The sequence below is a fragment of the Nicotiana tomentosiformis genome, chromosome 1 (genome assembly GCF_000390325.3).
Source record: "Nicotiana tomentosiformis chromosome 1, ASM39032v3, whole genome shotgun sequence".
Taxonomy (NCBI): domain Eukaryota; kingdom Viridiplantae; phylum Streptophyta; class Magnoliopsida; order Solanales; family Solanaceae; genus Nicotiana; species Nicotiana tomentosiformis.
The window spans coordinates 105,257,474-105,284,905 of NC_090812.1; the positions used below are offsets into that span (position 1 = coordinate 105,257,474).

The window sequence follows — 27,432 nt, forward strand, 5'->3', positions numbered from 1 at the left end:
TTTCCCGATTCTTTTTGGAGTCTTGTTCTCCTATATTAGGAGAATAACATACTCGAATTTGGCATATTTTGGAGGAGTATTTCGGGAGATATGGGACCCAACTAGTGTGGGTTGGACTCTTGGATTATGAACACCCAAGAGCAATATTTTGACAAATTGATTGAGATATTGGACTCCGATTGAGTGGGCTTTCATTCGTGTGAGCTTGTATTGATTCGGTCTTCACTCGGGTAAGCTTGGATTCGGTATCCAAGGAGGGCCCTATGTTTACTTTTGTTGACTTTTTGGGAAAAATATAAAGATCATAACTTTATTTATTGTAATTAGTTTATCTTGCATTGTTTGATGTTATTAAGTCATTTTTGGTTAGATTTGAGCCGTGTGGAAGCAAATTTTAGGGGAAAATCTACTTCGGAGGGTTGAGTTAGCCTAGTTGAGGTAAGTATCTTGCTTAACTTTGTGTGGAGGAAACTATCCCTTAGGATTTGGGTTGGTTGTGCTATTTGTGTTACATGAAAACCATGTACGCAAGGTGATAGGTACACGAGTTATATGTAACGACCCGACCGGTCATTTTACTTTATAGAACCCCGTTCCCCTAAATAAGACTTTTCGTACTTACTTTTACTGATTTATGACTTGCGGGGGTGGTTGGTTCGGGATTTGAAAGAGTCTGGGTTGGAATCGGAATCCTTGGTTCCTTAAGGTTGGCTTAAAAGGCCAAGTTTGACTTCGGTCAATATTTTGAGGAAACGACCTCGGAATCGGGATTTGATGGTTTCAATAAATTTGTATGATGATTTCAGACTTGGGCATATGTTCGGATCGGGTTTTGGATAACCCAGGAGAGTTTTGGCGTCCAATAGTGAAAGTTGGTTCTTGAAGAACTTTGAAGTTCTTTAAATTTGGTTTGGAGTAGGTTTTGGTGATATCGAGGTCCGAATAGAATTCTGAGACCGAAAATAGTTCCATAATGTCATTTAAGACTTGCACGCAAAATTTGGTGTCAATTCGAGTAGTTAGGTATGACGCAAAATTTTCCACGGACCTTGCGGAAGTTTGATGCAGTTTGGGTCATTGTCGACAGGTTGAACAAGTCAGCACACTTCATTCCGGTTGTGACTACATATACTTCAGAGAAGTTGGCCCGGATTTATATTCAGGAGAAAGTTTGGTTGCATGAAGTGCCTGTTTCTATCATATCAGATAGAGGCCCTCAGTTGGGGACCTGTGTAGAGCTCAGCACAGCATTCCATCCCAAGACTAACGGCCAGTCAGAGCGGATAGTTCAGATATTAGAGTACATGCTAATAGCATGTGTGATTGACTTTGGGGGACAGTGGGATCAGTTCTTGCCTTTGGCTGAGTTTGCTTACAACAACAGTTATCAGTCCAGCATCGAGATGGCCCCATTTGAGGCTTTATATGGTCGGCGATGTCGTTCTCCCATCGGGTGGTTTGAGCCCGGCGAGGCTAGGTTATATGGTACTGATCTGGTGAAGGATGCCTTGGAAAGGGTAAAGTTGATTCAGGAGCAACTTCGCACAGCGCAGTCCAGACAGAAGAGTTATGCAGATCAAAAGGCGCGTGATGTATCATTTATGGTAGGCGAGAATGTTCTCTTGAAAGTCTTGCTGATGAAGGGTATTATAAGATTCGGAAAGAAGGGAAAGTTGAGCCCAAGATTTATAGGCCCATTTGAGGTGTTGAGGCGAGTTGGGGAGGTTGCTTATGAGCTTGCTTTACCTCCCAGCCTATCATGGGTTCATCTAGTTTTTCATGTGTCTATGCTCCGGAGGTATCACACCGACTTATCTCATGTGTTAGACTTCAGTACTATTCAACTAGATAAGAGATAGGGGTATGGGGAGGAGCCAATTGCTATTGTTGCTAGACAGGATCTCCAGTTGATGTCCAAGAGGATTTCCGCGGTAAAGGTTCAGTAGAGGGGCTAACCAGTCGAGGAGGCGACCTGGGAGTCCGAGGAGGACATGCGGAGCAGATATCCACACTTATTCAGCACTTCAGGTATGAATCTAAACTCGTTCGAGGACGAACATTTGTTTAAGAGGTGCAGAATGTTACGACCCGACCGGTCGTTTTACTTTCTAGAACCCCGTTCCCCTAAATAAGACTTCCCGTACTTGCTTTTACTGATTTATGACTTGCGGGGGTGGTTGGTTCCGGATTTGGAAGAGTCTGGGTTGGAATCGGAACCCTTGGTTCCTTAAGGTTGGCTTAAAATGCCAAGTTTGACTTCGGTCAGCATTTTGAGTAAACGACCTTGGAATCGGGATTTGACGGTTCTAATAGGTCCGTACGATGATTTCGGACTTGGGCGTATGTTCGGATCGGGTTTTGGATGACCCGGGAACATTTTGGCGCCCAATAGTGAAAGTTAGTTCTTGAAAAACTTTGAAGTTCTTTAAATTTGGTTTGGAGTAGGTTTTGATGATATCGAGGTCTGAATAGAATTTTGAGACCGGGAATAGTTCCGTAATGTAATTTAAGACTTGCACGCAAAATTTGGTGTCAATCCGACTAGTCTAAATATGATTCGACGCGTTCGGAGCGATTTAGAAACTTGAAGTTCAGAGTTTGAATCAATTTGGTTTTGGGGTGTGATTCTTGGTTTTGTTGTTATTTTACATGTTTCGAGAGTTCAAGCAAGTCCTTATTATGTTTATAGAGTGGATGAAGTAGTTGGAAGGGATCCCGAGGGGCTCGGGTGCATTTCGGACCGCCCGGAGTTGAGTTGAAACACACTAGATTTCTGCTTCTGATTTCCTTCTTCGCGAACGCGGTCGGACCCTCGCGTTCGCGATGAAGGATTTGGGGTACTGTGGGCTGAGGAGCTTTTTCCCTTCGCATTTACATACGTAAGACCGCGTTCGCGGAGGTCTGCGCCCTCTAGCCTTCGCGTTCGCATCCTTCGCATTCGCGTGACCTGGCCCGCTTTCGCGTAGAAGAGGCTGAGCTGGGTGGCCGCTGTTCGTTCTTCGCGTGCGCGAAGAAGCCCTCGCGTTCGTGTTTCTCCTGTCGCGTTCGCGATGGGTAAATTTTCCTGGGCCAGGGCCGTTTGCCTTCGTGATCGCGAGGCCTCTTCTGCGATCGTGAAGAAGGCTAACCTAGGCAGAAACTTTTTAAAAACAGGACTTAGGCTATTTTAGCTCATTTTCTTCCATTGTTGGGCGATTCTTGGAGATCTTAGAGAGGGGATTTTACTTAGCACTTTGAGGTAAGTAATTTCTACACAATATGAGTAAAATACATAGTTTAAGGGTAGATTATAACATGTAAATTAGTGAAAATCATGGGTTTAGGTAAAAATCTAAGTTTTTGATAAAAATGAGATTTAACAACGAAATTTGTTATGGAATTTAGTAAAACTCATATATTTATGTTCCTAAGGTTATGGGTAACAACTTTCTTTAAACATTTCTGGAATCCGGGCACGTGGGCCCGGGGGTGAATTTTAGGAATCTTGCAATTTAGGTTGGGTAATCACTTAAATGGTGGAATTATGAACTTTTGAGCATAGATTGATTAGTTTATGTAATATTTGACTATCTTCGAGTCGTTTGGCGTCAAATTTGGAGGTTTAAGCGCATTCTGGAATTGGGAAGTAGACTTTGAGGCAAGGTAAGTCTCCTTTCTACTCTTGTAAGAGGGAATTAACCTCATAGGTGAATTAAATAAATGATTGTACCTAATGGTGGAGACTACGTACGTACGAAGTGACGAGAGTCCGTACGTAGCTACTATTATGCTATTGTCCGGGTAGTTTAGGACCCGTATCATGCTATACTTGGAATGTTTGTGCCCTTACTGGCTAATATAATCACTTAAGTCATGATAGAAATTGATAAAAGAATTGTATAAGGTTAAATTCACCTACTTTAAGGTTTGTATGAGATACTTGACTATAAATGAGAAACCTGTATTTTCTTGAAAATAATTCTTATTTGTGGATCGGGTCGAGTGCCTCAGTAGTAAATAGATGCATCTATGGTTCATGTCGTTCGACCCTCCGGCAATGCACAATTTAAATATTTTGTTGGATTGGGCCGTACGACCTCGACATAATTGCGCATGCTAATTATTCAGAAATTCTCCATGATTTATTCTGCTTAAATGCCTTGAAATGTAAGTTGCTAAATAGTATTACTGAAATTTATGTTATAATTATGATAGAAGGACTTATCTCTTCCTGTTGTTGAACTGACAGTATCATTCATGATATCCATGCTTAGCATAGTACTTTAATTATATTATTATTGGCCTAGTAAGTGTCAAGTCGACCCCTCGTCACTACTTCTTCGAGGTTAGGCGGGATAATTACTGGGTACATATTGTTTATATACTCATACTATACTTTTGTACTTAATTGTACAGGATCTGAGGCTGGTGCATCTAGTTACCCTCCCGACGCGCATACTTGATCTTGGACCGAGACTTCACGGTGAGCTGCCCCTTCTGAGAGGTTCAACAGCATGCCAGAGTTTCTCTTTTATTTTTATCTGTCTATTCTGTTTCAGACAGTAGGATAGTCATCTTTTGTATATTCTACTAGTTGCCCACATACTTGTGACACCAGATCTTGGCACGTATTAGTAGACTTTGGGTTTTGGGTTGTAATTCAATAGTCATAACTGCTTTTAGATGTTTTCGGTTGTTTGCCTTAAAAATCCTTTATTTACCAAATGTTTTAAAATAAGTAAAGCTAAATGGGAAATCACTAAGTTGTTCACTGTTGGCTTGTCCATCAACGGTGTTGGACGCCATCACGGCCTGACATGGAGTTGGATCGTGACAACATGGTATTAGAGCACTAGGTTCACGTAGGTCTCACAAGTTATGGGCAGGCCTAGTACAGTCTTGCGGATCGGTGCAGAGACGTCCGTACTTATCTTCGAGAGGCTATGGGGTGTTAGGAAACTACTAATTTTTCATCTCCTATCATGTAATTGATGGTATACTAAATTTCCTTCTTCTATTCTCTCACAGATGGTGAGGACGAATACGGCAGATGTTCCAGACCCGGGAGGGGCTGCTCCCCCCGTTGCTAGAGGCCGAGGCAGAGGTCGGGGGAGGGCAACGGCCCGAGGTAGGGGACGAGGGCATCCCGAAGCTGCCCCAGTAGCACCACCAGTAGATCCAGTGGAGGATCACATTTTTGAGGAGCAGGGCGAGGCCCCCGCAGCAGAGCCAGTCCCGGTAGATTTCATGACGGCATCGGGCTTTCAGGAGGTCATGAGTCGTATGCTACGGTTCATGGATTCTATGGCCCAGGATGGTTTATTTCTAGCAGACCCAGCCACATCTCAGGCGGGAAGGGGAGCAAAGACCCGTACTGCCCAGGCTCCCGGGCATGCAACTACAGTGTATCAGACTCCGGGTACATTACCCGCACACGGGGCCCATCCAGTTGCAGCAGTGGCACCTGAGCCTAGACCGACTGCGGACGATGATCCGTAGAAGTTATTGGACAGGTGGACTAGGTTACACCCTCCTTTCTTCGGAGGCGAGCGTCATAAGGATGCCTAGGATTTCATTGATAGGTGCAGGGATATACTGCACAACATGAGGATACTGAAGTCTCATGGGGTTGACTTCACTACTTTCCAGCTGGAAGGAAGGGCCCGTAGATGGGGAAGTCTTATCTTCTTGGCAGACCAGCGAGCTCTCCTCCCATGACTTGGAGCCAGTTCACACAGCTTTTCTTTGATAGGTATATTCCACCCTCCAAGAGGGAAGAGTTGCGGTATCAGTTTGAGTAGCTTGAGCAGGGTCAGATGTCAGTGACCGACTATGAGGCGAGGTTTTCTGAGTTGTCTCGCCATGCACTAATGATACTTCCTACGGGTGCAGAGAGAGTGCAGAGGTTTGTTGCAGGGATGCACTCTAGTATTAGGGCCAATATGGCCCGAGAGGTTGAGATGGGGACTTCTTATCAGCTGGTAGTGGAGATTGCTCGGAGGATTGAGGGCTACCGTCATAGGGGGAGAGAGAATACGCGGCAGGACAAAAGTGCCTATTTCTCTGGAGAGTTTAGAGGTGCCCCGCCTAGGGGCAGAGGTCAGTTTAGGAGGGGTCAGCCTAGCAGGCCCCCATATTCATCACCACCACCCCCTCAAGGTGCTCCAGCATGCCCCTATTTCAGTGCCATGCTAGAGAGTTCTTACCGCCCACCAGCCATCCAGGGTTCTTCCAGTGGGTACTCTAGTTACCAGGGTTCATCCAGCTCCTATTTTAGTGCCATGCTAGATAGTTCATACCACCCACCGGCTATTCAGGCTTCTTCCAGTGGGTCGAAAGGCCATCACGGTCATACATCATGGCAGTATATTGCCGCACCGAGGGGCTGTTTCGAGTGCGGAGATCTCGGTCACATGAGGAGATTCAGCCCCAGGCTTTAGGGCAAGGCAGTGCAGTAGGGCCAGCAACCCATGATTTTAGCACCGGCTGTCCGACCGCCCAGGGGCGAAGGGAAAGCTGGTAGGGGTTGTCCTAGAGGTGGAGGCCAGGCAGGAGGAGGCCAGTCAGCTACTGTTCAGTCAGGCGGGGGCCAGCCCGCCGACGCTTCAACAAGATTCTATGTTTTTCAGGCCAAACCAGATGCATTGGCCTCAGATGCCGTGATCACAGATATTATTTCTGTATGCGGTAGGGATGCTTCGGTATTATTTGATCCAGGGTCTACCTTTTCATATATGTCATCTCTATTCGCTCATTTTCTAGATACTCCTCGTAAGTCCTTGGGTACTCATGTTTATGTGTCCACTCTTGTGGGCGATTCTGTGGTTGTGAACTGGATCTACCGGTCCTGTGTGGTCAAGTTCTGTGGTTACGAGACTAGAGCGGACCTTTTGCTACATGATATGATCGACTTTGAGGTCATCCTGGGCATGGACTGGTTATCTCCATATCATGCCATCCTTGATTTTCATACCAAGACTATTACCTTAGCAATGCTAGAATTACCGAGATTGGAGTGGAAGGGTTCCTCAGTTAGTACAACTAGTTGGGTCATCTCTTTTCTGAAGGCTCGATATATGGTCGAGAAGGGTTGTTTGGCTTATCTAGCTTATGTTTGAGACACCACCGTATAGTCTCCGACGATTGATTCAGTGCCAGTAGTCCGGTAGTTTGCCGATGTGTTTCCTTCTGACCTTCCACGCATGCCGCCAGATCGTGATGTTGATTTCCATATTGATTTGGCTCCAGGCACCCAGCCTATATCCATCCCACCGTTCTGTATGGCTCCGAAAGAATTGAAGGAGTTGAAGGAGCAGCTTGAGGAGTTGTTAGCAATGGGGTTTGTTAGACCAAGTATATAGCCTTGGGGTGCACCAGTGTTATTTGTGAAGAAGAAAGATGGGACTATGCAGATGTGCATTGATTGCCGCCAGTTGAACAGGGTTACCATCAAGAACAAGTACTCGTTGCCACATATTGATGATTTGTTTGACCAATTGCAAGGTGCTACGGTTTTTTCTTAGATCGAATTGAGATCAGGGTACCATCATTTGAAGATTCGGGACTCAGATGTTCCGAAGACTGCCTTCTGTACCAGATATGGTCATTATGAGTTTCTAGTGATGTCCTTCGGCTTGACTAATGCCCCAGCGGCATTTATGGATTTGATGAACCGGGTGTTCAGGCCTTATATTAATTCCTTCGTTATTGTCTTCATTGCTGACATCTTGATTTAATCACGTAGCCTGGGGGAGCACGAACAACACTTGAGAGTGGTACTTCACACCTTGTGAGAACAGAAGCTATATGCTAAGTTCTCCAAGTGTGAGTTTTGGCTAGAGTCTGTGGCATTCTTGGGGCATGTTGTATCAGGAGAAGGTATTAAGGTGAATCCCAGGAATATTGAGGCAGTTCAGAGTTGGCCTCGTCCCACTTCGGCGATCGAGATCAGGAGCTTCCTGGGTTGGCAGGTTATTATCGCCGGTTTGTGCAGGGTTTCTCATCCATTGCAGCACCTCTGACTAGATTGACCCAGAAGGGTGCTCCGTTCTGTTGGTCCGATGATTGTGAGGCGAGATTCTAGAAGGTCAAGACAACTTTGACTACAACACCAGTTCTAGTGTTGCCTTCCGGCTCGGGGATGTATATGGTATATTGCGACGCTTCACGTGCTGGCTTGGGTTGTGTATTGATGTAGGAGGGGCGAGTTATTTTAAATTCTTCGCGTCAGCTGAAAATTCATAAGAAAAATTACCCTGTGGACGATCTAGAGTTATCCGCGATTGTTCATGCTCTGAAGATATGGAGGCATTATCTGTATAGGGTGTCATGTGAGGTTTATACCGAGCATCGCAGCTTACAACATTTGTTCAAGCAAAGGTATCTCAATTTGAGGCAGCGTAGATGGCTCGAGTTACTGAAGGATTACGACATCACCATTCTTTATCATCCGGGCAAGGCAAATGTGGTCACGGATGCCTCAAGCATGAAGGCAAAGAGTCTGGGTAGCTTGGCATTTATTTCAGCGGAGGAGAGGCCACTAGCTTTGGACATTAAGTCCTTGGCTAACAGACTTGTGAGGTTGGATATTTCAGAGCCCAACCGAGTTCTTGCATATGTTGTTGCTCAGTCTTCATTATTGGGATAGATCAAAGCCCGACAGTTTGATGATCCGCACTTGGCAATTCTTAGAGAGACGGTACTACAGGGTGGTGCCAAAGAGGTTTCTATTGGCGATCATGGTGTTCTGTAACTCCAGGGTCTTCTATGTGTTCCTAATCGATGGCTTGAGGGAGAGGATTCTAGATGAGGCACACAATTCTCGGTATTCTATTCATCCAGGTGCTACGAAGATGTATCGTGACTTAAGACAGCACTATTGGTGGCGGCGGATGAAGAAAGACATAGTGGAGTATGTAGCTAGGTGTCTAAATTGTCAGCAGGTCAAGTATGAGCACCAAAGGCCAGGTGGTCTACCTCAGCAGATGACTATACATGAGTGAAAATGGGAGCACGTCACTATAGACTTCGTAGTTGGGTTGCCACGGACCTTACAAAAGTTTGATACAGTTTGGGTCATTGTCGACAAGTTGACCAAGTCGGCACACTTCATTTCGGTTGTGACTACATATACTTCAGAGACGTTGGCCCAGATTTATATTCGGGAGATAGTTCGGTTGCATGGTGTACCTGTTTCCATCATATTAGATAGAGGCCCTCAGTTGGGGACCCGTGTAGATCTTAGCACAACATTCCATCCCCAGACCGACGGTCGGTCAGAGCGGATAGTTCAGATATTGGAGTACATGCTAAGAGCATGTGTGATTGACTTTGGGGGATAGTAGGATCAGTTCTTGCCTTTGGCCGAGTTTGCTTACAACAACAGTTATCAGTCTAGCATCGAGATGGCCCCATTTGAGGCTTTATATGGTCGGCGATGTCGTTCTCCCATCGGGTGGTTTGAGCCCTGCGAGGTTAGGTTATATGGTACTGATCTGGTGAAGGATGCCTTGGAAAGGGTAAAGTTGATTCAGGAGCGACTTCGCACAGTGCAGTCCATACAGAAGAGTTATGTAGATCAGAAGGCGTGTGATGTATCATTTATGGTAGGCGAGAAGGTTCTCTTGAAAGTCTTGCCGATGAAGGGTATTATGAGATTCGGAAAGAAGGGCAAGTTGAGCCCAATATTTATAGGCTCATTTGAGGTGTTGAGGCGAGTTGGGGAGGTTGCTTATGAGCTTGCTTTACCTCCCATCCTATCAGGGGTTCATCCAGTTTTTCAAGTGTCTATGCTCCGGAGGTATCACACCGACTTGTCACTTGTGTTAGACATCAGTACTATTCAGCTAGATAATAGCTAGGGGTATGAGGAGGAGCCAATTGCTATTGTTGCTGGACAGGATCACCAGTTGATATCCAAGAGGATTTCCATGGTAAAGGTTCATTGGAGGGGCCAACCAGTCGAGGAGGCGACCTGGGAGTTCGAGGAGGACATGCGTAGCATATATCCACACTTATTCAGCACTTCAGGTATGAATCTAAACTCGTTCGAGGACGATCGTTTGTTTAAGAGGTGGAGAATGTAACGACCTGACCGGTCGTTTTGCTTTCTAGAACCCCATTCCTCTAAATAATACTTCTCGTACTTGCTTTTACTGATTTATGACTTGCGGGGGTGGTTGGTTCCGAATTTGGAAGAGTCTGGGTTGGAATCGGAACCCTTGGTTCCTTAAGGTTGGCTTAAAAGGCCAAGTTTCACTTTGGTCAATATTTTGAGTAAATGACCTTGGAATCGGGATTTGACAGTTTCAATAGGTCTGTATGATAATTTCGGACTTGGGCATATGTTCGGATCGGGTTTTGGATGACCCAGGAGCGTTTTGGAGCCCAATAGTGAAAGTTGGTTCTTGAAGAACTTTGAAGTTCTTTAAATTTGGTTTGGAGTAGGTTTTGGTGATATCGATTTCCGAATGGAATTCCGAGACCGGTAATAGTTCCGTAATGTCATTTAAGACTTGCACGCAAAATTTGGTGTCAATCCGACTAGTCTAAGTATAATTCGACGCGTTCGAAGCGATTTAGAAACTTGAAGTTCAAAGTTTGAATCAATTTGGTTTTGGGGTGTGATTCTTGGTTTTGTTGTTTTTTTACACATTCCGAGAGTTCTATCATGTCCTTATTAAGTTTATATACTGGTTGGAGTAGTTGGACAGGGGCCAGAGGGGCTCAGGTGCATTTCGGACCACCCGGAGTTGAGTTGAAACACACTAGATTTCTGCTTCTGGTTTCCTTCTTCGCGAATGCGGTCGGACCCTCGCGTTCGCGGTGAAGGATTTGGGGTACTGTGGTCTGGGGAGCTTTTTCCCTTCGCATTCTCATGCGTAGGATTGTCTTTGCGGAGGTCTGGGCCCTCTAGCCTTCGCGTTCGCATGACCTGGCCCGCGTTCAAGTAAAAGAGGCTGAGCTGGGTGGCCGTTGTTCGTTCTTCGCGTTCGCGAAGAAGCCCTAGCATTTGCATAGGGTCGGCCAAGCGAGCCTCCACATTCGCATTTCTCCTGTCGCATTCGCGATGGGTAAATTTTCCTGGGCCTGGGCCGTTTGCCTTCGCGATCGCGAGGCCTCTTCCGCGATCGTGAAGAAGGCTGACCTGGGCAGAAACTTTTTAAAAACGGGACTTAGGCTATTTTAGCTCATTTTCTTCCATTGTTGGGCGGTTCTTGGAGATCTTAGAGAGGGGATTTCACTTAGCACTTTGAGGTAAGTAATTTCCACACAATGTGAGTTAAATACATAGTTTAAGGGTAGATTATAACATGTAAATTAGTAAAAATCATGGGTTTAGGTGAAAACCTAAATTTGTGATAAAAATGAGATTTAACCACGAAATGTGTTATGGAACTTAGTAAAAATCATATATTTATGTTCCTACGGTTACGGGTAACAAATTTCTTTAAAAATTTCTAGATTCGGGGCACGTGGGCACATGGGTGAATTTTAGGAATCTTGCAATTTAGATTGGGTAATCACTTAAATGGTGGAATTATGAACATTTGAGCATAGATTGATTAGTTTATGTAATGTTTGACTAGCTTCGAGTCGTTTGGAGTCAAATTTGGAGGTTTGAACGCGTTCTCGAATTGGGAAGTAGACTTTGAGGCAAGGTAAGTCTCCTTTCTACCCTTGTAAGAGGGAATTAACACCATAGCTGAATTAAATAAATGTTTGTACCTAATGGTGGGGACTACGTACGTACGAAGTGACGAGAGTCCGTACGTAGCTACTATTATGCTATTGTTCGGGTAGTTTAGGACCCGTATCATGCTATACTTGGAATGTTTGTGCCCTTACTGGCTAATATAATCACTTAAGTCATGATAGAAATTGATAAAAGAATTGTATAAGGTTAAATTCACTTACTTGAAGGTTTGTATGAGATACTTGACTGTAAATAAGAAACCTGTGTTTTCTTGAAAATAATTGTTATTTGTGGATCGGGCCAAGCGCCTCGGTAGTAAATAGATTCATCTATGGTTCGCGTCGTTCGACCCTCAGGCAGTGCACAGTTTAAATATTTTGTTGGATCGGGCCGTACGACCTCGGCATAATTGCGCATGCTAATTATTTGGAAATTCTCCATGATTTATTCTGCTTAAATGCCTTGAAATGTAAGTTGCTAAATAGTATTACTGAAATTTATGTTATAATTATGAAAGAAGGACTTATCTCTTCCTGTTGTTGAACTGACAGTATCATTCATGATATCCATGCTTAGCATAGTACTTTAATTATATTATCATTGGCCTAGTAAGTATCAAGTCGACCCCTCGTCCCTACTTCTTCGAGGTTAGGCAGGATACTTACTAGGTACATATTGTTTATGTACTCATACTATACTTCTGTACTTAATTGTACAGGATCTGAGGTTGGTGCATCTAGTTACCCGCCCTGCGCACATACTTGATTTTGGACCGAGACTTCACGGTGAGCTTCCCCTTCTGAGTCGTTCAGCAGCATGCCAAAGTTTTTCTTTTGTTTTTATCTGTGTATTCTGTTTTAGACAGTAGGATAGTCATCTTTTATATATTCTACTAGTTGCCCACATACACATGACACCAGATCTTGGCACGTATTAGTAGACTTTGGTTTTTGGGTTATAATTCAATAGTTATAACTGCTTTTAGATGTTTTCGATTGTTTGCCTTAAAAATCCTTTATTTACCAAATGTTTTAAATTAATTAAAGCTAAATGGGAAATCACTAAGTTGTTCATTGTTGGCTTGTCCAGCAATGGTGCTGAACACCATCACGGCCTGATATGGAGTTGGGTATTGACACTATATGTGATATTTGACCGGTTTAGATTATCTAGACTCGTTCTTTGCCTTTAGATGAATTTCTATAATATCACAACCCAAAATCTCACCACAGGCATCGTGATGGCACTTAGTCTCTAAGATTAGGTAAGCCGATTATAATTACAATTCAAGCCATTTTTTTAAAAAAAATTGTAGTTTATATAAGTGTCAAAACCAAAAGCGGAAACCATTTTAACAACATCCCAAGACTGGTAATACTAAGTCACGAACCCTAACTAAATACATGAAATGATCTCAAGAATCGAAATACAGTATTGTTTGAATAATAACTGACAGTACAATAAAATGAAAGACTCCAAGGGACTGCGACGATCAAGCAGCTCTACCTTGAATCCTTGCGATCAACAAGCTAACTCTGCCCGAGTCCGATATCTCCAATACCTGGTTCTGCACAAAAATGTGCAAAAGTATAATATGAGTACACCACAGTCGGTACCCAGTAAGTATCAAGACTAATCTCGGTGGAGTAGTGACGAGGTACAGTCAAGACACTCACTAGTCAAATAACATGTGCAATATAGCAATATTCAATAATAATAATAATGGAAAACAAATAGCAGTGATAGCAACAAGAATCAACCAGTGACATATATAGCGAGACAATAAGAACACCATAAATATTGTTCAACCAAATAAGGAACACAAGTACAGCCAATTAAACATGTCCTTAAAGTATAATTCTTTCAAATATAAGTCTTCCAAATATGAGTTTTTTCAAATATAATTCTTTCAAATATAAGTCATTCACAAAAATGTCACTCTGTGATACCACATCTTAAAATTCACAAGTCACAAGTCTCAACTTACTATCATATCCTCATGGCACCTCGTGCCGATATTTATATCACAATCGCACGGACAACTCACGTGCCAAAAATATCAATATGATTGATCTTCACGGACAACTCACGTGTTGCACAGACAACTCATGTGCCAATAATATCAATATGTGGATCCGCACGGACAGCTCACGTTCTAATAATATAATTCGCCCAGCATAGTCATAGGCTCACAATCTCAACATGAAATGGATAATACCAGAGTACATGGACTTAATCAATAAATGCCAAGTTTCGTACTCATGAGCTAGTATAAGTAGTAAATTACAGTGTATGAATGTGCAATTGTACCACTGTAGCCCAAATCAACAAGAAATGTCAAGTATATCAAATAGTTCATCTAAACAACAAGTCAAGTTACTCAAAATGTATAACAACCACAAAGAACATGCATTTCTTAAAATAATTTCAATACCACAACTACACCAAGCCTTCGGCTAAACAACACTGAGTACAACAACAACAAAAATGACAACAATAGGAATGAGACGATTAAAGAATTACATTGAGAATAACTACACCAAACTAAGGCAATTAATGCATCACAGAAGAAAATAGGGGATGTTATAACACGGAACAAACAACCAAACACAAGTGCCCCATTAGAGAAATATCAACAAGGACACTCCTAAGGTACCGCCTCGTAGTCCCAAATTGTAAATAAACAAAACAATAGAAATATAACAACAAGGACACTCTCGAGGTACCGCCTCGTAGTCCCAAATCATAAATAAATTCACAATCTCTTCTTATATCACTGCGGGAGCCTTCACATTTAGTTTTTAAAATTATTTTTCCCGAAAGAGCATCCCACATTTTAGCCCACCTTATCATGCCGCATGGCTTCTAGTAGTTCTCATACTAGCCACGCATATCAAACCCACTTATCTCACCGCATGCGTTTCAACATCCAGATGTTATACCAACGCATGCGTATTAATATCACAACATATCACAAGGGCACTCCTGAGTTACCGCCTCATAGTCCCAAATCATAAATAAATTCGCATTAACAAAATTTTACAATAAGGAGTCCATGGCGCAACCACAATGTACACAAAGTTTCAATAACAACAACATGAACTGAAAGGTACTTAATCAGAAAATGACATATCCTTTAATCAAAACCACAAGTAAACAAATTAATGTTTATTTATAACTTAAATTCTAATTTAAATAAATTTTAGTTAAAAATCAGTTATAAAAGTATTTCCACAAGAATGGGACACTTGACAATGAAAATATTCATGAAATGGTCAAAGTGGTAATAATTCCAAATAAGCATATAAGAGCAACTCAACAAATTTAAAATTCACGTAAAGGTCAAAGTAGCAATCACACCAAATTATCATATAAAACAAACTCGGCGAACAAGAAATGAATGTAACGACCCGACCGGTCGTTTTGAGCTCTAGCGCGTCATTCGACAATTTAAGGCCATGAGCCGCTTCACTTCGGAGTTAATTTGGAAAGCAAATTCTAATTTCGGAAGCTTTAAGTTGGAGGAATTGACTAAGGTATATTTTTTTAGTAAACAACCTCGGAATCGGGACTTGAAGGTTCCAACAGGTTTGTATGATGATTTTGGACTTGGGCGTATGTTCAGATCGAGGTTTAGATGACTCGGGAGTGTTTCGGCGCCTATTGTGGAAAGGTGGCATTTTTGAAAGAATTTTATAAATTTGGGTTGAAGTGCATTTCAATGTTATCGATGTCTGGTTGGAATTCCGAGTCCGAGAATAGCTCCATATGGTGATTCTGGTCTTAGGAGCGCGTCCGGGTGTGAATTTGGAGGTCTGTAGGTCATTTCGTGGTCATTTGGCGAAATATGGAAATTTGAAGGTTTTGGAGAAGTTTGACCGGGAGTGAACTTTTTGATATCGGGGTCAAATTCCAATTCCGGAAGTTGGCGTAGGTCTGTAATGTCAAATGTGACATGTTTGCAAAATTTGAGGTCAATCGGGCGTGATTTGACAGGTTTCGGCATAGAATGTAGAAATTTGAAGTTCTAAAGTTCATTAAGATCTAATTGGGGTGCAATTCATGATTTTGATGTTGTTTGATGTTAGTTGAGGCCGCGAGCGAGTTTGTATGGCATTTTTAGACTTGTGAGGACGTTTGGTGTGGAGCCCCGAGGGCTCGGGTGAGTTTCGGACGTGTTCGGATGGTTGATAAGGCTTAAGTTTTCTGGTTTTTCTTTGCTGGTGTCTCAAGTATCGCAAATGCGAGAATTGGTTCGCATTTTCAAACCTCGCATTTGAAATAAAGGCTTCGCAATTGTGAAGAAGCTTGATCTAGGAAGGACTCGAATTTACGAGATTTCCAGTCGTATTTGCGACCAGCCTTCCTTCGCATTTGTGAGCTTTTGGTCGCATTTGCGACCATGGCATTGGGGAGCTCAGCTTCGCATTTGCGATGATTTTTTCGCATTTGTGAACTAGGTATCGCAAATGCGACATCTGCGACCTGTGCAATAACTTTTAATGTAGGGCTTAGCTCATTTCCCACTTGGTCTTGGATGATTTTGAGAGCATCTTGAGAGGGGTTCCATCAACATCAAAGAGGTAAGTGATTCCCGTGTATTTTGGGTTACATACTTGGATTGTACATAGATTTTAACATGGAAATTCATGAAAATTTGTAGAAATTTGGGGTTTTGGTGGAAAACCTAGAAATTGATATTTTTGGATTTTGTCCACGAATTTGGGCATGAAATTGAGAATAATCTATATATTTGAGTTCGTGAGGCTATTGGTAATGTTTATCTTCGAAAAATTTTGGAATCCGGGCACGTGGGCCCGAGGGCAATGTTTATCAACTTTTCGAGCGGAGTTGGGAATTGTTGTAAATAGGATTATAATGAGTATTAGAGTATATATTTATGGATTTGAACATTTATTGACTAGTTTTGGAGTGTTGGGCATCGGTTGAGTTGTTTTAAAGGCTTGGGAGCCGGTTATGGAACTTCGGAGCGAGGTAAGTCTCCTTTCTAACCTTGTAAGAGGGAATTAACCCCATAGGTGAACCAAATTATTATGTGCATCTATTTGTGGGGGATATGTATGCACGAGGTGACGAGAGTCCGTGCGTAGCTACTATTATGCTTATGTCCGGGTAGTCTAGGACCCAAATCATGTTATACTTGCGATGTTTGCACCCTACTTGTTAATTTAACTTCTTAAAACATATTTAAACTTGATAAAGGAATTGTAAAAGGTTAAACTTCATTTTTTTATCGTTAATGAGAATTGGTATTTCCTTCAATAATTGCCCCTTAATAAATCTCGAATTCGTTGTTTTAAATGTATTTTCTCTTTTGTGGAGTGGGTCGAACGCCTCGGTAGAAGATAGATGCATCTATGGTTCGTGTCGTTCGATCCTCGGCAGTGCACAGTTTATATGTATATGTTGGATCGGGTCGTACGACCTCGGCATGACTTGCACATGATAACTCTTTGGAACTAATAATAATTTACATTTGCTCTATTGGCTTGAGATATAAAATGTTAAATGATGAAAAAGGAATTCGGGAATTTCTATTAGTAAAAAAATAAAAGATGGTTGATTATTTCCGGTTATTGAATTTTCAGCTATGTTATGTACTCCATGGTTAACTATAATATCGGCATTTTTTTTATTTGTTAGCCCATAGTAAGTGTCGGAGTCGACCCCTCGTCACTACTTCTTCGAGCTTAGACGGGATACTTACTGGGTACGCGTTGATTTACATACTCATACTACACTTAATGCACATTTTTTGTGCAGGTACATATATGTCTAGTGGTCGTGCGATCGCAGAGGCGCGGTTATTGCGGGGACTTAGGTGAGCTGCATTCTATACTACGATCCGCAGCCAGCAGAGTCTCCTTCAGAGTTATTTATATCTTTCGTGTCTAATTTGTATTTCGGACAGATGCTGTATTTTGTTTTACTCCCTAGTTAATGCGCATGCACTTGTGTCACCAGGTTTTGGGAGTGGTTATGGGTTGTTTAGTATTTTAGTTGCGGAAATATTATCATTTACTCCGTAAGTCCTATCGTTTACAATTTAATTAAAGGAAATTATGATTTGAAAATACTAAAATAAGTAATTAAGTTAATTAATAATCGTTGGCTTGCCTGACAGCGGTGTTAGGCGCCATCATGACCTTTAAAGGATTTTGGGTCGTGACAACATGGTATCATAGCACTAGGTTCACATAGGTCTCACGAGTCATGAGCAAGTCTAGTAGAGTCTTGTGGATCGGTACGGAGACGTATGTACTTATCTTCGAAAGGCTACAGGGATGTTAGGAGCACTTCCTTTTCTTGATTCCTCATCGTGAGATTTGATTCATTTGAGGCTTATGCCTTTGTTTCTCTCCCATTCAATCTTATGCGATGTGAATCGCTTGTTATCAATTGGGAGTCGAGGAATTGTAATGGTACTGCGGATAGGGTGCAGGATGTTTTCTCTCTACGTATTTGATTGGGCTATTGTCGTTGCCTTGCGAAAGGATGTTCTGCCATTTCAGCTCAGTAGCTGTATTTCTGATGGTTTCGAGGTTAAGCACAGGTTGTTATAAGGTTCATGAGTCGTCATCGCACAATATTGATGTGATGGTAGGATGCTTGTCTATGTGTCAGGGCAGTGAAGGATTTGAAGGGAGGTTTTCCCCGTGCATGATTCAGAGGTTCAGTGTTTTATTTTCAGCAGAGGAAAGGCAATCGGACTAAGAATGTTCAGGTTTGGGTTGATGGAGTAACGAGACTTGGTAATTTTGAGCATGGTGGAATTATTATCTGTGATGTCGCATCGTTGTCCTTGTTGAATGCATTAAGGATCGTCGTTGTTATGGTCTATCAAATTGCCTTCGGGACAGGGTATTGTGGAATGGTGCCTGAGAAACAGTTGTCAAAGATAGTGGAGTGGAGCAATTTCGAAATCGAATGAGTATTTCTAATGTTGATGGCTCGAGATGGATGATCTTCTAGGAGGCTTAGAGTTTGTGGTAATTTATTAGTTCAAAAGCTACAGGGATGAATTCAGATGTGAGGCAACAATTGGGCAGCGAAGGACGAGGAAGAACATGTGGGAGGTGTTTTGCGATGGTTGAAATGCGAGAAGGTCAAGTATGAAAAGCAGAAGTCGAGAAGTTGCTTAAAGGAGAGGGTTTGACCAAAGTGGGAGAGTGGCAGAGTATCATATGGGTTTTGTGGTAGGATATCTACACGCCTTGAGGAAAGTTTAGAGTGATTTGGACTTATAGTGGATAGTGACTAGGTCTACGGAATAATTTGGAATATTGGCTACTATACTGAGGAAGATTGGATGGAAGGAGTTGCTCGATATGAAGAGAGATGCAACATGACTTCAGATTAGAATGTATCGCCGCACCTGTAGTTGATGTCAATGGGGAGTGAACGGACTTGCACAACTGGTGGAGGGGCACGAGCTCAGAATGGTTTATTGGTTTCGTAAAAATTGTACTCTGTACAGCGTCGTTGAAAGAGGTCAGCATGGAATTTCCACAGGTGGGATATCTCCTGTGAGCAGGTTAGTGGTTGTGTGGTATTGATGAAGCTTCTACGAAGAATTTTACTGGCTATCCGGTAAGAGGTCAAATATGTAAATGCGGCTAGTGATTCATAGTGTTCATGAAATGGTTAACAGGAAGATTTTGAGGAATTTGGCAAGTTGATTGCGCGAGGTCATGTCAATGAAGAAGAAGGAATCTTGGTAGGGTCCATGGTTATGAAATTGTAGCTTCAAGCTAAGTGGGAGAGCCCCACCGTCTGCGATTGAGTTGCATGGTTGTCTACTTGTGAGGTTTCTGGTTATCGGCATATTAGTGAGTTATTACGACTAAGGAAAGAAAACATCAGTGGTAATTTGAGCAAAGGATTTGGGGAATGTGTGCTATATTTGGCCTTATCGATTCATGTTCAAGCTTTGGGAAGACTCAGAGTTTATGCTTCGTGTAGATGTGATATACAAGGAAAGTGAGTCAGCCGGATGCTTCTTTGAGAAGGTGTTCATGTAATAGCAGGGCCTTGGAGTTTGATCATATTTAGGGACAAGTCAGAGTGGGTGAACCTCAACAATGGTTCTAGTGGGTTCAAAAATTCAAAGTGCGGTGTCTAAAGATTTCGAGTCCTTATTAAGGTTAAGTATCGAGATTTTGCAGTGTACTATAAAAGGGGCTTGGAATGTTCTATGTTATCATTGGGTATGCGGGGCAGTATTGGAGGAAGGGAATAAGTAGCTTCGAATTCACGGAAAGTCTTGCAGAACGGGTGTACCAGCTGGTGGTGCTATAGTGCACGTAAGGAGAATATGAGATGGTTCGTGGGTGTTGAGACGATGTGGTCTCGTGGATTGGGTCACTCGATATAAGTGTTGTTGGGTTTTGTTGCGTTAATGAATGGAGCTATTATTATTTCTAGGGCAAGTTGAGAATAAATTGGAAGAAGACGGGTCGGCTAATAATAGTTGAATCGACATGATTATGGTCATGATCAGTTCCCTCAGAGTGTTAAGTTATATATGTGGTTTGTGGCGGTACATGCGAGGCTTGACAGCCACAGAAATTCGATTAATTTGGGAGGTATTTGATTATAAGGATTAGGTTGAGTAAATGGATTTCGGAAGATTCATGGCGATTTAGATCGCGACATGAGGTTTGTGATCCCGCGGTTTGAGAATTTAGTTGCGTTGCATTGGTTCTTCTGAAATGAGCTAAGTAAGAGCTTTCTGTATAATGAAGGGTTTATTCTACTAGTGGTTCTGGAGTTATGATGAAAAATTTTTTTTATACTCTCGCGTATTGGCATGTTAGGTGCAGTGACGGCATAGGAATTGGAAGTTGGGAATCAAGGTTGCAATTTGGTGTTGACAAGAATGTCATGAGCTCGGATGAGCAAGAAAGGATTCAGATGGTTAGAGTAAGTTGGTGTTGTCTTTAGCGTCACCTGAGATCGGTGTCCTGTGTAAGAGGCTTTGTGTACTGATTGCGGATTCTTGATTTGCTTTACATCATTAGTGTGGTCGGTGGAATGGATGTGCAGACTTGTTATCTGGTGCGAAAGGTCGTGGGAGTGTATCCCACGGGAAGATTGTATGAGTGTGACATGTAGTCACCTGATTGATTAGAGATTGAAACCAAGTATGGAGATTATGGTACTATAGATAATGTGAGAGTTTAGGCCTGAAAGGGGCGCTATTCAGTTGGTTGTGAATTGTGGAAGTTTGTTCCGAATTCGACGGTTGTTCTTGCGTGTCATGGGAAAAGAGTCATGGTGGATCCTTGAGAAGTTATTTGCCCAAGCATGGTATGATCAGAATCGGTTTGAGGTTCGTTGATGGGTCCAAATGTGGATGTGTACTCTACACCAGCATGGGTGTGTTCAATCATCATAGCATTCCTTATGGAAGAGTATTCAGGCGTGGGATGTTAATTTTGTCACCAGCTATTTCATGTAATACTCTATTGTGCCATGTAGGTTGTGAGACAGTTTGATTATTTGTACAATGTGTTGAGGTCCCGCATAGCGGTGGTGGTATGTGAGCAGGATGGCTCTCGAAATGTAGATCATATATCGCACCTTAGTTGTGCTTGCGTTTTATAGCGTATTACGCTACCCGTCTCCCCAGGATTTGTATTATGCACTTGGTGTGCTTATGGTTGATATTCAGGCATTTCGTGAGTATAAGCGTTACTGCTCGATGTATGTTTTCTTTAGATTATTATGTGTGGATCGGGTGACACGCCACCACGGGTATGTTGTTTGGATCGGGCGGCACACCGCTTTGGGTATCATGATTGGATCAGGTTGCACGCCACAATGGTATCATGTATGGATCGGGTTGCACGCCGCAACAGTGTGACATTGAGTACAGTTTCCCATAGCTATTCTTGTGCGTTTTGTGTCTCATATCTGAGGAAGGTTCATAACATCTTTTCAGTTATTACATTAGTTACGTGGGTTGAGTTGTTCATTCCAGAGTTCATTTTCCTTATGTATCACATTCGAGGTTGTACCTTGTTAGCACAATGTGGCATCATATGAGGCTATTGCAGTATCTGAGGTTCCTTATTGCCTGAGCAGCTTGTACTGGGTGAAACGCGATTATTGGACCTGGGATTAGTGCGATCAGATTTATATAAGGCATATTAAAAAGTAAATATTGTTATTCAGTCCAGAATGAGGTAATGGTTCTTGTCGGGAGGAGAGACTCCATAAATTGTGATTTGGCAGGTGGTTATGAGTTCTGCACATCTTCTCTGTCGTGGTTGTATTGTGAGAGTTAAAGTAAGGCTTAATTGGTCATGAGGTACACTACGGGCTTCGGGTCAATGAAAATTTTAGTTGTTGTGCTTTGGGGGCAAATGAGTTACGCGGTGCAAGGCAAGAATTCAGTAAGGGTATACAATCATGTTTGGTGTAGTGTGTAGTGATTGATACAGTGTTGGTATGTTGGAAACAGACCTGGTGGAGAATTTCGGATGTTGGAATTTGACTCTAAGGCTTACTTGACTAAATAAAGGGGAAGATCTTCAGATTGGCTCGAGCCAATGTGCTCAACTGAGTTGTGATAGCACGGGTAGGTGCACGAGGTGTTAAATAGTGATTTCGGACAACTCCAGAGTAGTTCTTACCACATTCGGGGACGAATGTATGTTTAAGTGGGAGAGAATGTAACGACCCAACCGGTCGTTTTGAGGCCATGAGCAGCTTCACTTCAGGTATTATGACTTGTACGTGTGGTCGGAATTGAGTTTCGGGAAAGTTCGGAGTTAATTTGGAAATAAAAATTTAATTTTGGAAGCTTTAAGTTGGAGGAATTGACTAAGGTGTGATTTTTGAGTAAACGACCTCGGAATCTGGATTTGAAGGTTTCAATAGGTTCGTATGATGATTTTGGACTTGGGCGTATTTTTTGATCGGGTTTTGGATGATTCGGGAGCGTTTCAGCGCCTATTGTGGAAAGCTGGCATTTTTGGAAGAATTAAATAAATTTGGGTTGAAGTGCATTTCAATGTTATCGATGTCCTTATGGGATTCCGAGTCTGGGAATAGCTCTGTATGGTGATTCTGGTCTTAGGAGCGTGTCCGAATGTAAATTTGGAGGTCCGTAGGTCATTTCGTGGTCATTTGGCGAAAGTTGGAAATTTGAAGGTTTTTGGGAAGTTTGATCAGGAGTGGATTTTTTGATATAGGAGTCGGATTCCGATTTCGGAAGTTGGAGTAGGTTCGTAATGTCAAAGGTGACTTGTGTGCAAAATTTGAGGTCAATCGGACGTGATTTAATAAGTTTCGGCATCGAATGTAGAAGTTTGAAGTTCTAAAGTTCATTAAGATCGAATTGGGTGCGATTCATGATTTCAATGTTGTTTGATGTTAGTTGAGGTCGCGAGCGAGTTTGTATGGTGTTTTTAGACTTGTGTAGACGTTTGGTGTGGAGCCCCGAGGGCTCGAGTGAGTTTCGGACTAGTTCGGATGGTTGATAAGGCTTCAATTTTTTGGTTTTTCTTTGCTGGTATCTCAGGTATCGCAAATGCGAGAATTGGTTCGCATTTGCGAACCTCGCATTTGAGAGAAAGGCTTAGCAATTACGAAGAAGCCTGATCTGGGCAGGACTCGCATTTGCGAGATTTCCAGTCGCATTTGCGACCGGCCTGCCTTCGTATTTGTGAGCTTTTGGTCGCATTTGCGACCTTGGCATTGGGGAGCTCAGCTTCGCATTTGCGACGATTTTGTCACATTTGCGACCTTCGCATTTGCGAATCAGGTATCGCAAATGCGACATCTGCGACTTGTGCAATAGCTTTTAATGCGGGTCTTAGCTCATTTCCCTCATTTTTCCACTTGGTCTTGGACGATTTTGAGAGAATCTTGAGAGGGGTTCCATCAACATCAAAGAGGTAAGTGATTCCCGTGTATTTTGGGTTAAATACTTGGATTGTACATAGATTCTAACATGGAAATTCATGAAAATTTGTAGAAATTTGGGGTTTTGGTGGAAAACCTAGAAATTGATGTTCTTGGATTTTGTCCACGAATTTGGGCATGAAATTGAGAATAATCTATATATTTGAGTTCGTGAAGCTATGGGTAATGTTTATCTTCGAAAATTTTCGAAATCCGGGCACGTGGGCCCGAGGGTAATTTTTATCGACTTTCGAGCGGAGTTGGGAATTGTTGTAAATAGGATTATAATGAGTATTAGAGCATATATTGATGGATTTGAACTTTTATTGACTAGTTTTGGAGTGTTGGGCATCGGTTGAGTTGTTTTAAAGGCTTGGGAGCCGGTTATGAAATTTCGGAGTAAGGTAAGTCTCCTTTCTAACCTTGTAAAAGGGAATTAACCCCATAGGTAAATCAAATTATTATGTGCTTCTATTTGTGGGGGCTACGTACGCACGAGGTGATGAGAGTTCGTGCATAGCTACTATTATGCTTATGTCCGGGTAGTCTAGGACTCAAATTATGTTATACTTGCGATGTTTGCACCCTATTTTTTAATTTAATTGCTTAAAACATATTGAAACTTGATAAAGGAATTGTAAAAGGTTAAACTTCATTTTTTTTTATCGTTAATGAGAATTGGTATTTCCTTGAATAATTTCCCCTTAATAAATCTTGAATTGGTTGTTTTAAATGTATTTTCTCTTTTGTGGAGCGGACCGAACACCTCGGTAGAAGATAGATGTATCTATGGTTCGTGTCGTTCGACCCTCGGCAATGCACAGTTTATATTTATATGTTGGATCGGGTCGTACGACATCGGAATGACATGCGCATGATAATTCTTTGGAACTAATAATAATTGACATTTGCTCTATTGGCTTGAGATATAAATTGTTAAATGATGAAAAAGGAATTTGGGAATTTCTAGTAGTAAAAAAAAAAGGATTGTTGATTATTTTCGGTTATTGAATTTTCAGCTATGTTATGTACTCCATGCTTAAATATAATATCGGCATTTATTTTATTTGTTAGCCCATAGTAAGTGTCGGAGTCGACCCATCGTCACTACTTCTTCGAGGTTAGACGGGATACTTACTGGGTACGCGTTGATTTACATACTCATACTACACTTGATGCACATTTTTGTGCAGGTACATATATATCTAGTGGCCTTGCGGGAGCAGAGGAGCGGTTATTGCGGGGACTTAGGTGAGCTGCATTCTATACTACGATCCACAGCCAGCAGAGTCTCCTTCAGAGTTATTTATATCTTTCCTGTCTAATTTTTATTCCGTATAGATGTTGTATTTTGTTTTACTCCCTAGTTAATGCTCATGCACTTGTGATACCGGGTTTTGGGAGTGGTTATGGGTTGTTCAGTATTTTAGTTGCGGAAATATTATCATTTACTCTGTAAGTCCTATCTTTTACAATTTAATTGAAGGAAATTACGATTTGACAATACTAAAATGAGTAATTAAGTTAATTAATTATCATTGGCTTGCTTGACAGCGGTGTTAGGCGTCATCACGACCTTTAAAGGATTTTGGGTCGTGACAGATGCATGGCAAATAAAGGATTTAATAAGTACCAACAATTTTCTAATTTCATACATAAAAATGCCTACGAGTTTAAACCAATAAAATTTACACACATAATCCCGATTACGTACTTGTCACCCCGCGTACACGGCTTTCACATTACACAAATTGGCACATACGACTCAACGCCTAAGGGGTAATTCCCCCATTCAAGGTTAGGCAAGATACTTACCTTAAAAAAGTTAGGCCGATATTCCAAAATAGCCTTCTCGCGTGAAACGACCTTCGGACGGTTCAAATCTTGCCAAATTAATTACATAACATTACTAAAATTCATCGGAAATAATTTTGGATAATAAAACCTCGACTTTAAATTTCACATTAGAAAGTCAACCCGAAAGTCAACCTGGGGCTCGCATCTCGAAACCAGACAGAAATTCATGAAATCCAAACACCCATTTAACCACGAGTCACAACATACCAAATTTACCAAATTCCGACATCAACTCGACCTCCAAATCCTCAATTTAAAGTCTAAAAATTTTCTACAATTTTCAACCCGAAACACTAATTTAATGATAAAAACAAAAATATATTTATGTAATTTAACCAAAACCGAGTTAGAATCACTTGTCCCGATCCATATGGTGAAAATTGCCTCAAAAATCGCTACAATCCGAGCTCCATAGCTCCAAATATGTTAAAATGGCCGAAACCAATGAAATTTAGCTTCTGCCTAGGTATTTACCCTTCGCGATCACAGAAAATCAATCGCGATCGTGAAAAACAAGCTGCCCAACTCTTCCAGACAGCCTCTAGTATAATGGTCATAACGTTTGGTACAGAACTCTATATGACAAATGGTTTGCCTTTCTGAAAACTTGACACAAAGGGCTACAACTTTAATGTTTGGATCATCTCCAAATTCCTTATAGATTGCAAAATATAAGCTTCCAAAGTCGAGTTAGTGCAGCACAAAATTTCCTTTGTGCAATTGTGAAAAGGCTTCCGCGATCGCGAATCACAGTGTCCAAACAGCAAAATTGCTCTTCGCAAATGCGACCCTTTGTCCGTGATCGCGATGCATACTCTTGTGGCCAAAAACCAGCAACTAAAAATGGCCTATAAATGGTCTGAAACTCATCCGAGCCCCTCAGGATCCCGCCCTAACATACCAACAAGTCCCATAACATAACGCGGACTTGCTCGAGGCCTCACATCACATCAAACAATATCAAAAGTACAAATCGCACCTCAAATCAAACTTAATGAACTTATGAACTTTCAAATTCTATGACTCGCGCCGAATCATATCAAATCAATTCGGAATGACTTCAAACTTTGCACACAAGTCATAAATGACATAATTGTAACGACCTGATCAGTCGTTTTGAGCTCTAGCGCATCTTTCAGTGGTTTGAGGCCTTGAGTAGCTTCACTTCAGGTATTATGACTTGTACGTATGGTCGGAATTGAATTTTGGGAAGTTCGAAGTTGATTTGGAAAGAAAATTCTAATTTCGGAAGCTTTAAGTTGGAAGAATTGACTGAGGTTTGACTTTTGAGTAAACGACCTCGGAATAGGGATTTGAAGGTTCCAATAGGTTCGTATAGTGATTTCAGACTTGGGCTTATGATCGGGTTGAGTATCGGATCACCCCGGGAGCATTTCGTCACTTATTATGGAAAGTTAACATTTCGAAGGTTTAAGAATTTCCTAAGTTTGGTTTGAAGTGGGATTTGATGTTATCGATGTCCGTTTGGGATTTCGAGCCTTGGAATGGGTTCGTATTGTGATTCATGACTTGTACGCAAAGTTTGGCATCATTCCGGAATGTTTTGGTATGGTTCGGACGCATTCGTCGAAGTTTGAAGGTTGGAAAGTTGAAAGAAAGGTTTTGGCCGTCGATTTGTAATTTTGATGTTGTTTGAAGTGATTTGGGGTTTCGACTAAGTTCGTATCATATTTTAGGACGTATTGGTATTTAGTTGAGGTACAACGGGCCCCGGGTGGATTCCTGGCTGTTAACGGATTGTTTGGAAGATGTTGAAAATGTTGGTTTTTGGCAGCCACTGGTGTCATCGCATATGCGATGAAATTGATCGCAGATGGAAATCGCATAAGTGAAGCAGGTACGAAGCATTTCCCGTACCAGCGTGATCGTAGATGCGATCGTTGGCAACGCAGAAGTGACTGGGAAGGGGCAATGCATGGACCGTAGAAGCGGAGATCTTCAGCGCAGAA

At 42.0% G+C, this 27,432-nt stretch overlaps 2 protein-coding genes across 2 annotated transcripts; both read left to right on the forward strand.

Annotated features, from left to right (window-relative positions):
• The first annotated feature begins 5,795 nt into the window (after window positions 1-5,795).
• LOC138908207 (uncharacterized) lies at window positions 5,796-6,419 on the forward strand. Its single transcript, XM_070198857.1, has one exon. The coding sequence runs from the start codon at window positions 5,796-5,798 to the stop codon at window positions 6,417-6,419; it is 624 nt and encodes a 207-aa protein (XP_070054958.1).
• A 30-nt stretch (window positions 6,420-6,449) lies between these two features.
• Window positions 6,450-7,097, forward strand: LOC138908211 (uncharacterized). The gene has a single exon (XM_070198865.1). The coding sequence runs from the start codon at window positions 6,450-6,452 to the stop codon at window positions 7,095-7,097; it is 648 nt and encodes a 215-aa protein (XP_070054966.1).
• The last annotated feature ends 20,335 nt before the right edge of the window (window positions 7,098-27,432 follow it).

Coding starts and splice junctions, on each gene's coding strand:
- LOC138908207 (XM_070198857.1), top strand. CDS start 5,796: ATGTCAGTGACCGACTATGAGGCGAGGTTTTCTGAGTTGTCTCGCCAT.
- LOC138908211 (XM_070198865.1), top strand. CDS start 6,450: ATGATTTTAGCACCGGCTGTCCGACCGCCCAGGGGCGAAGGGAAAGCT.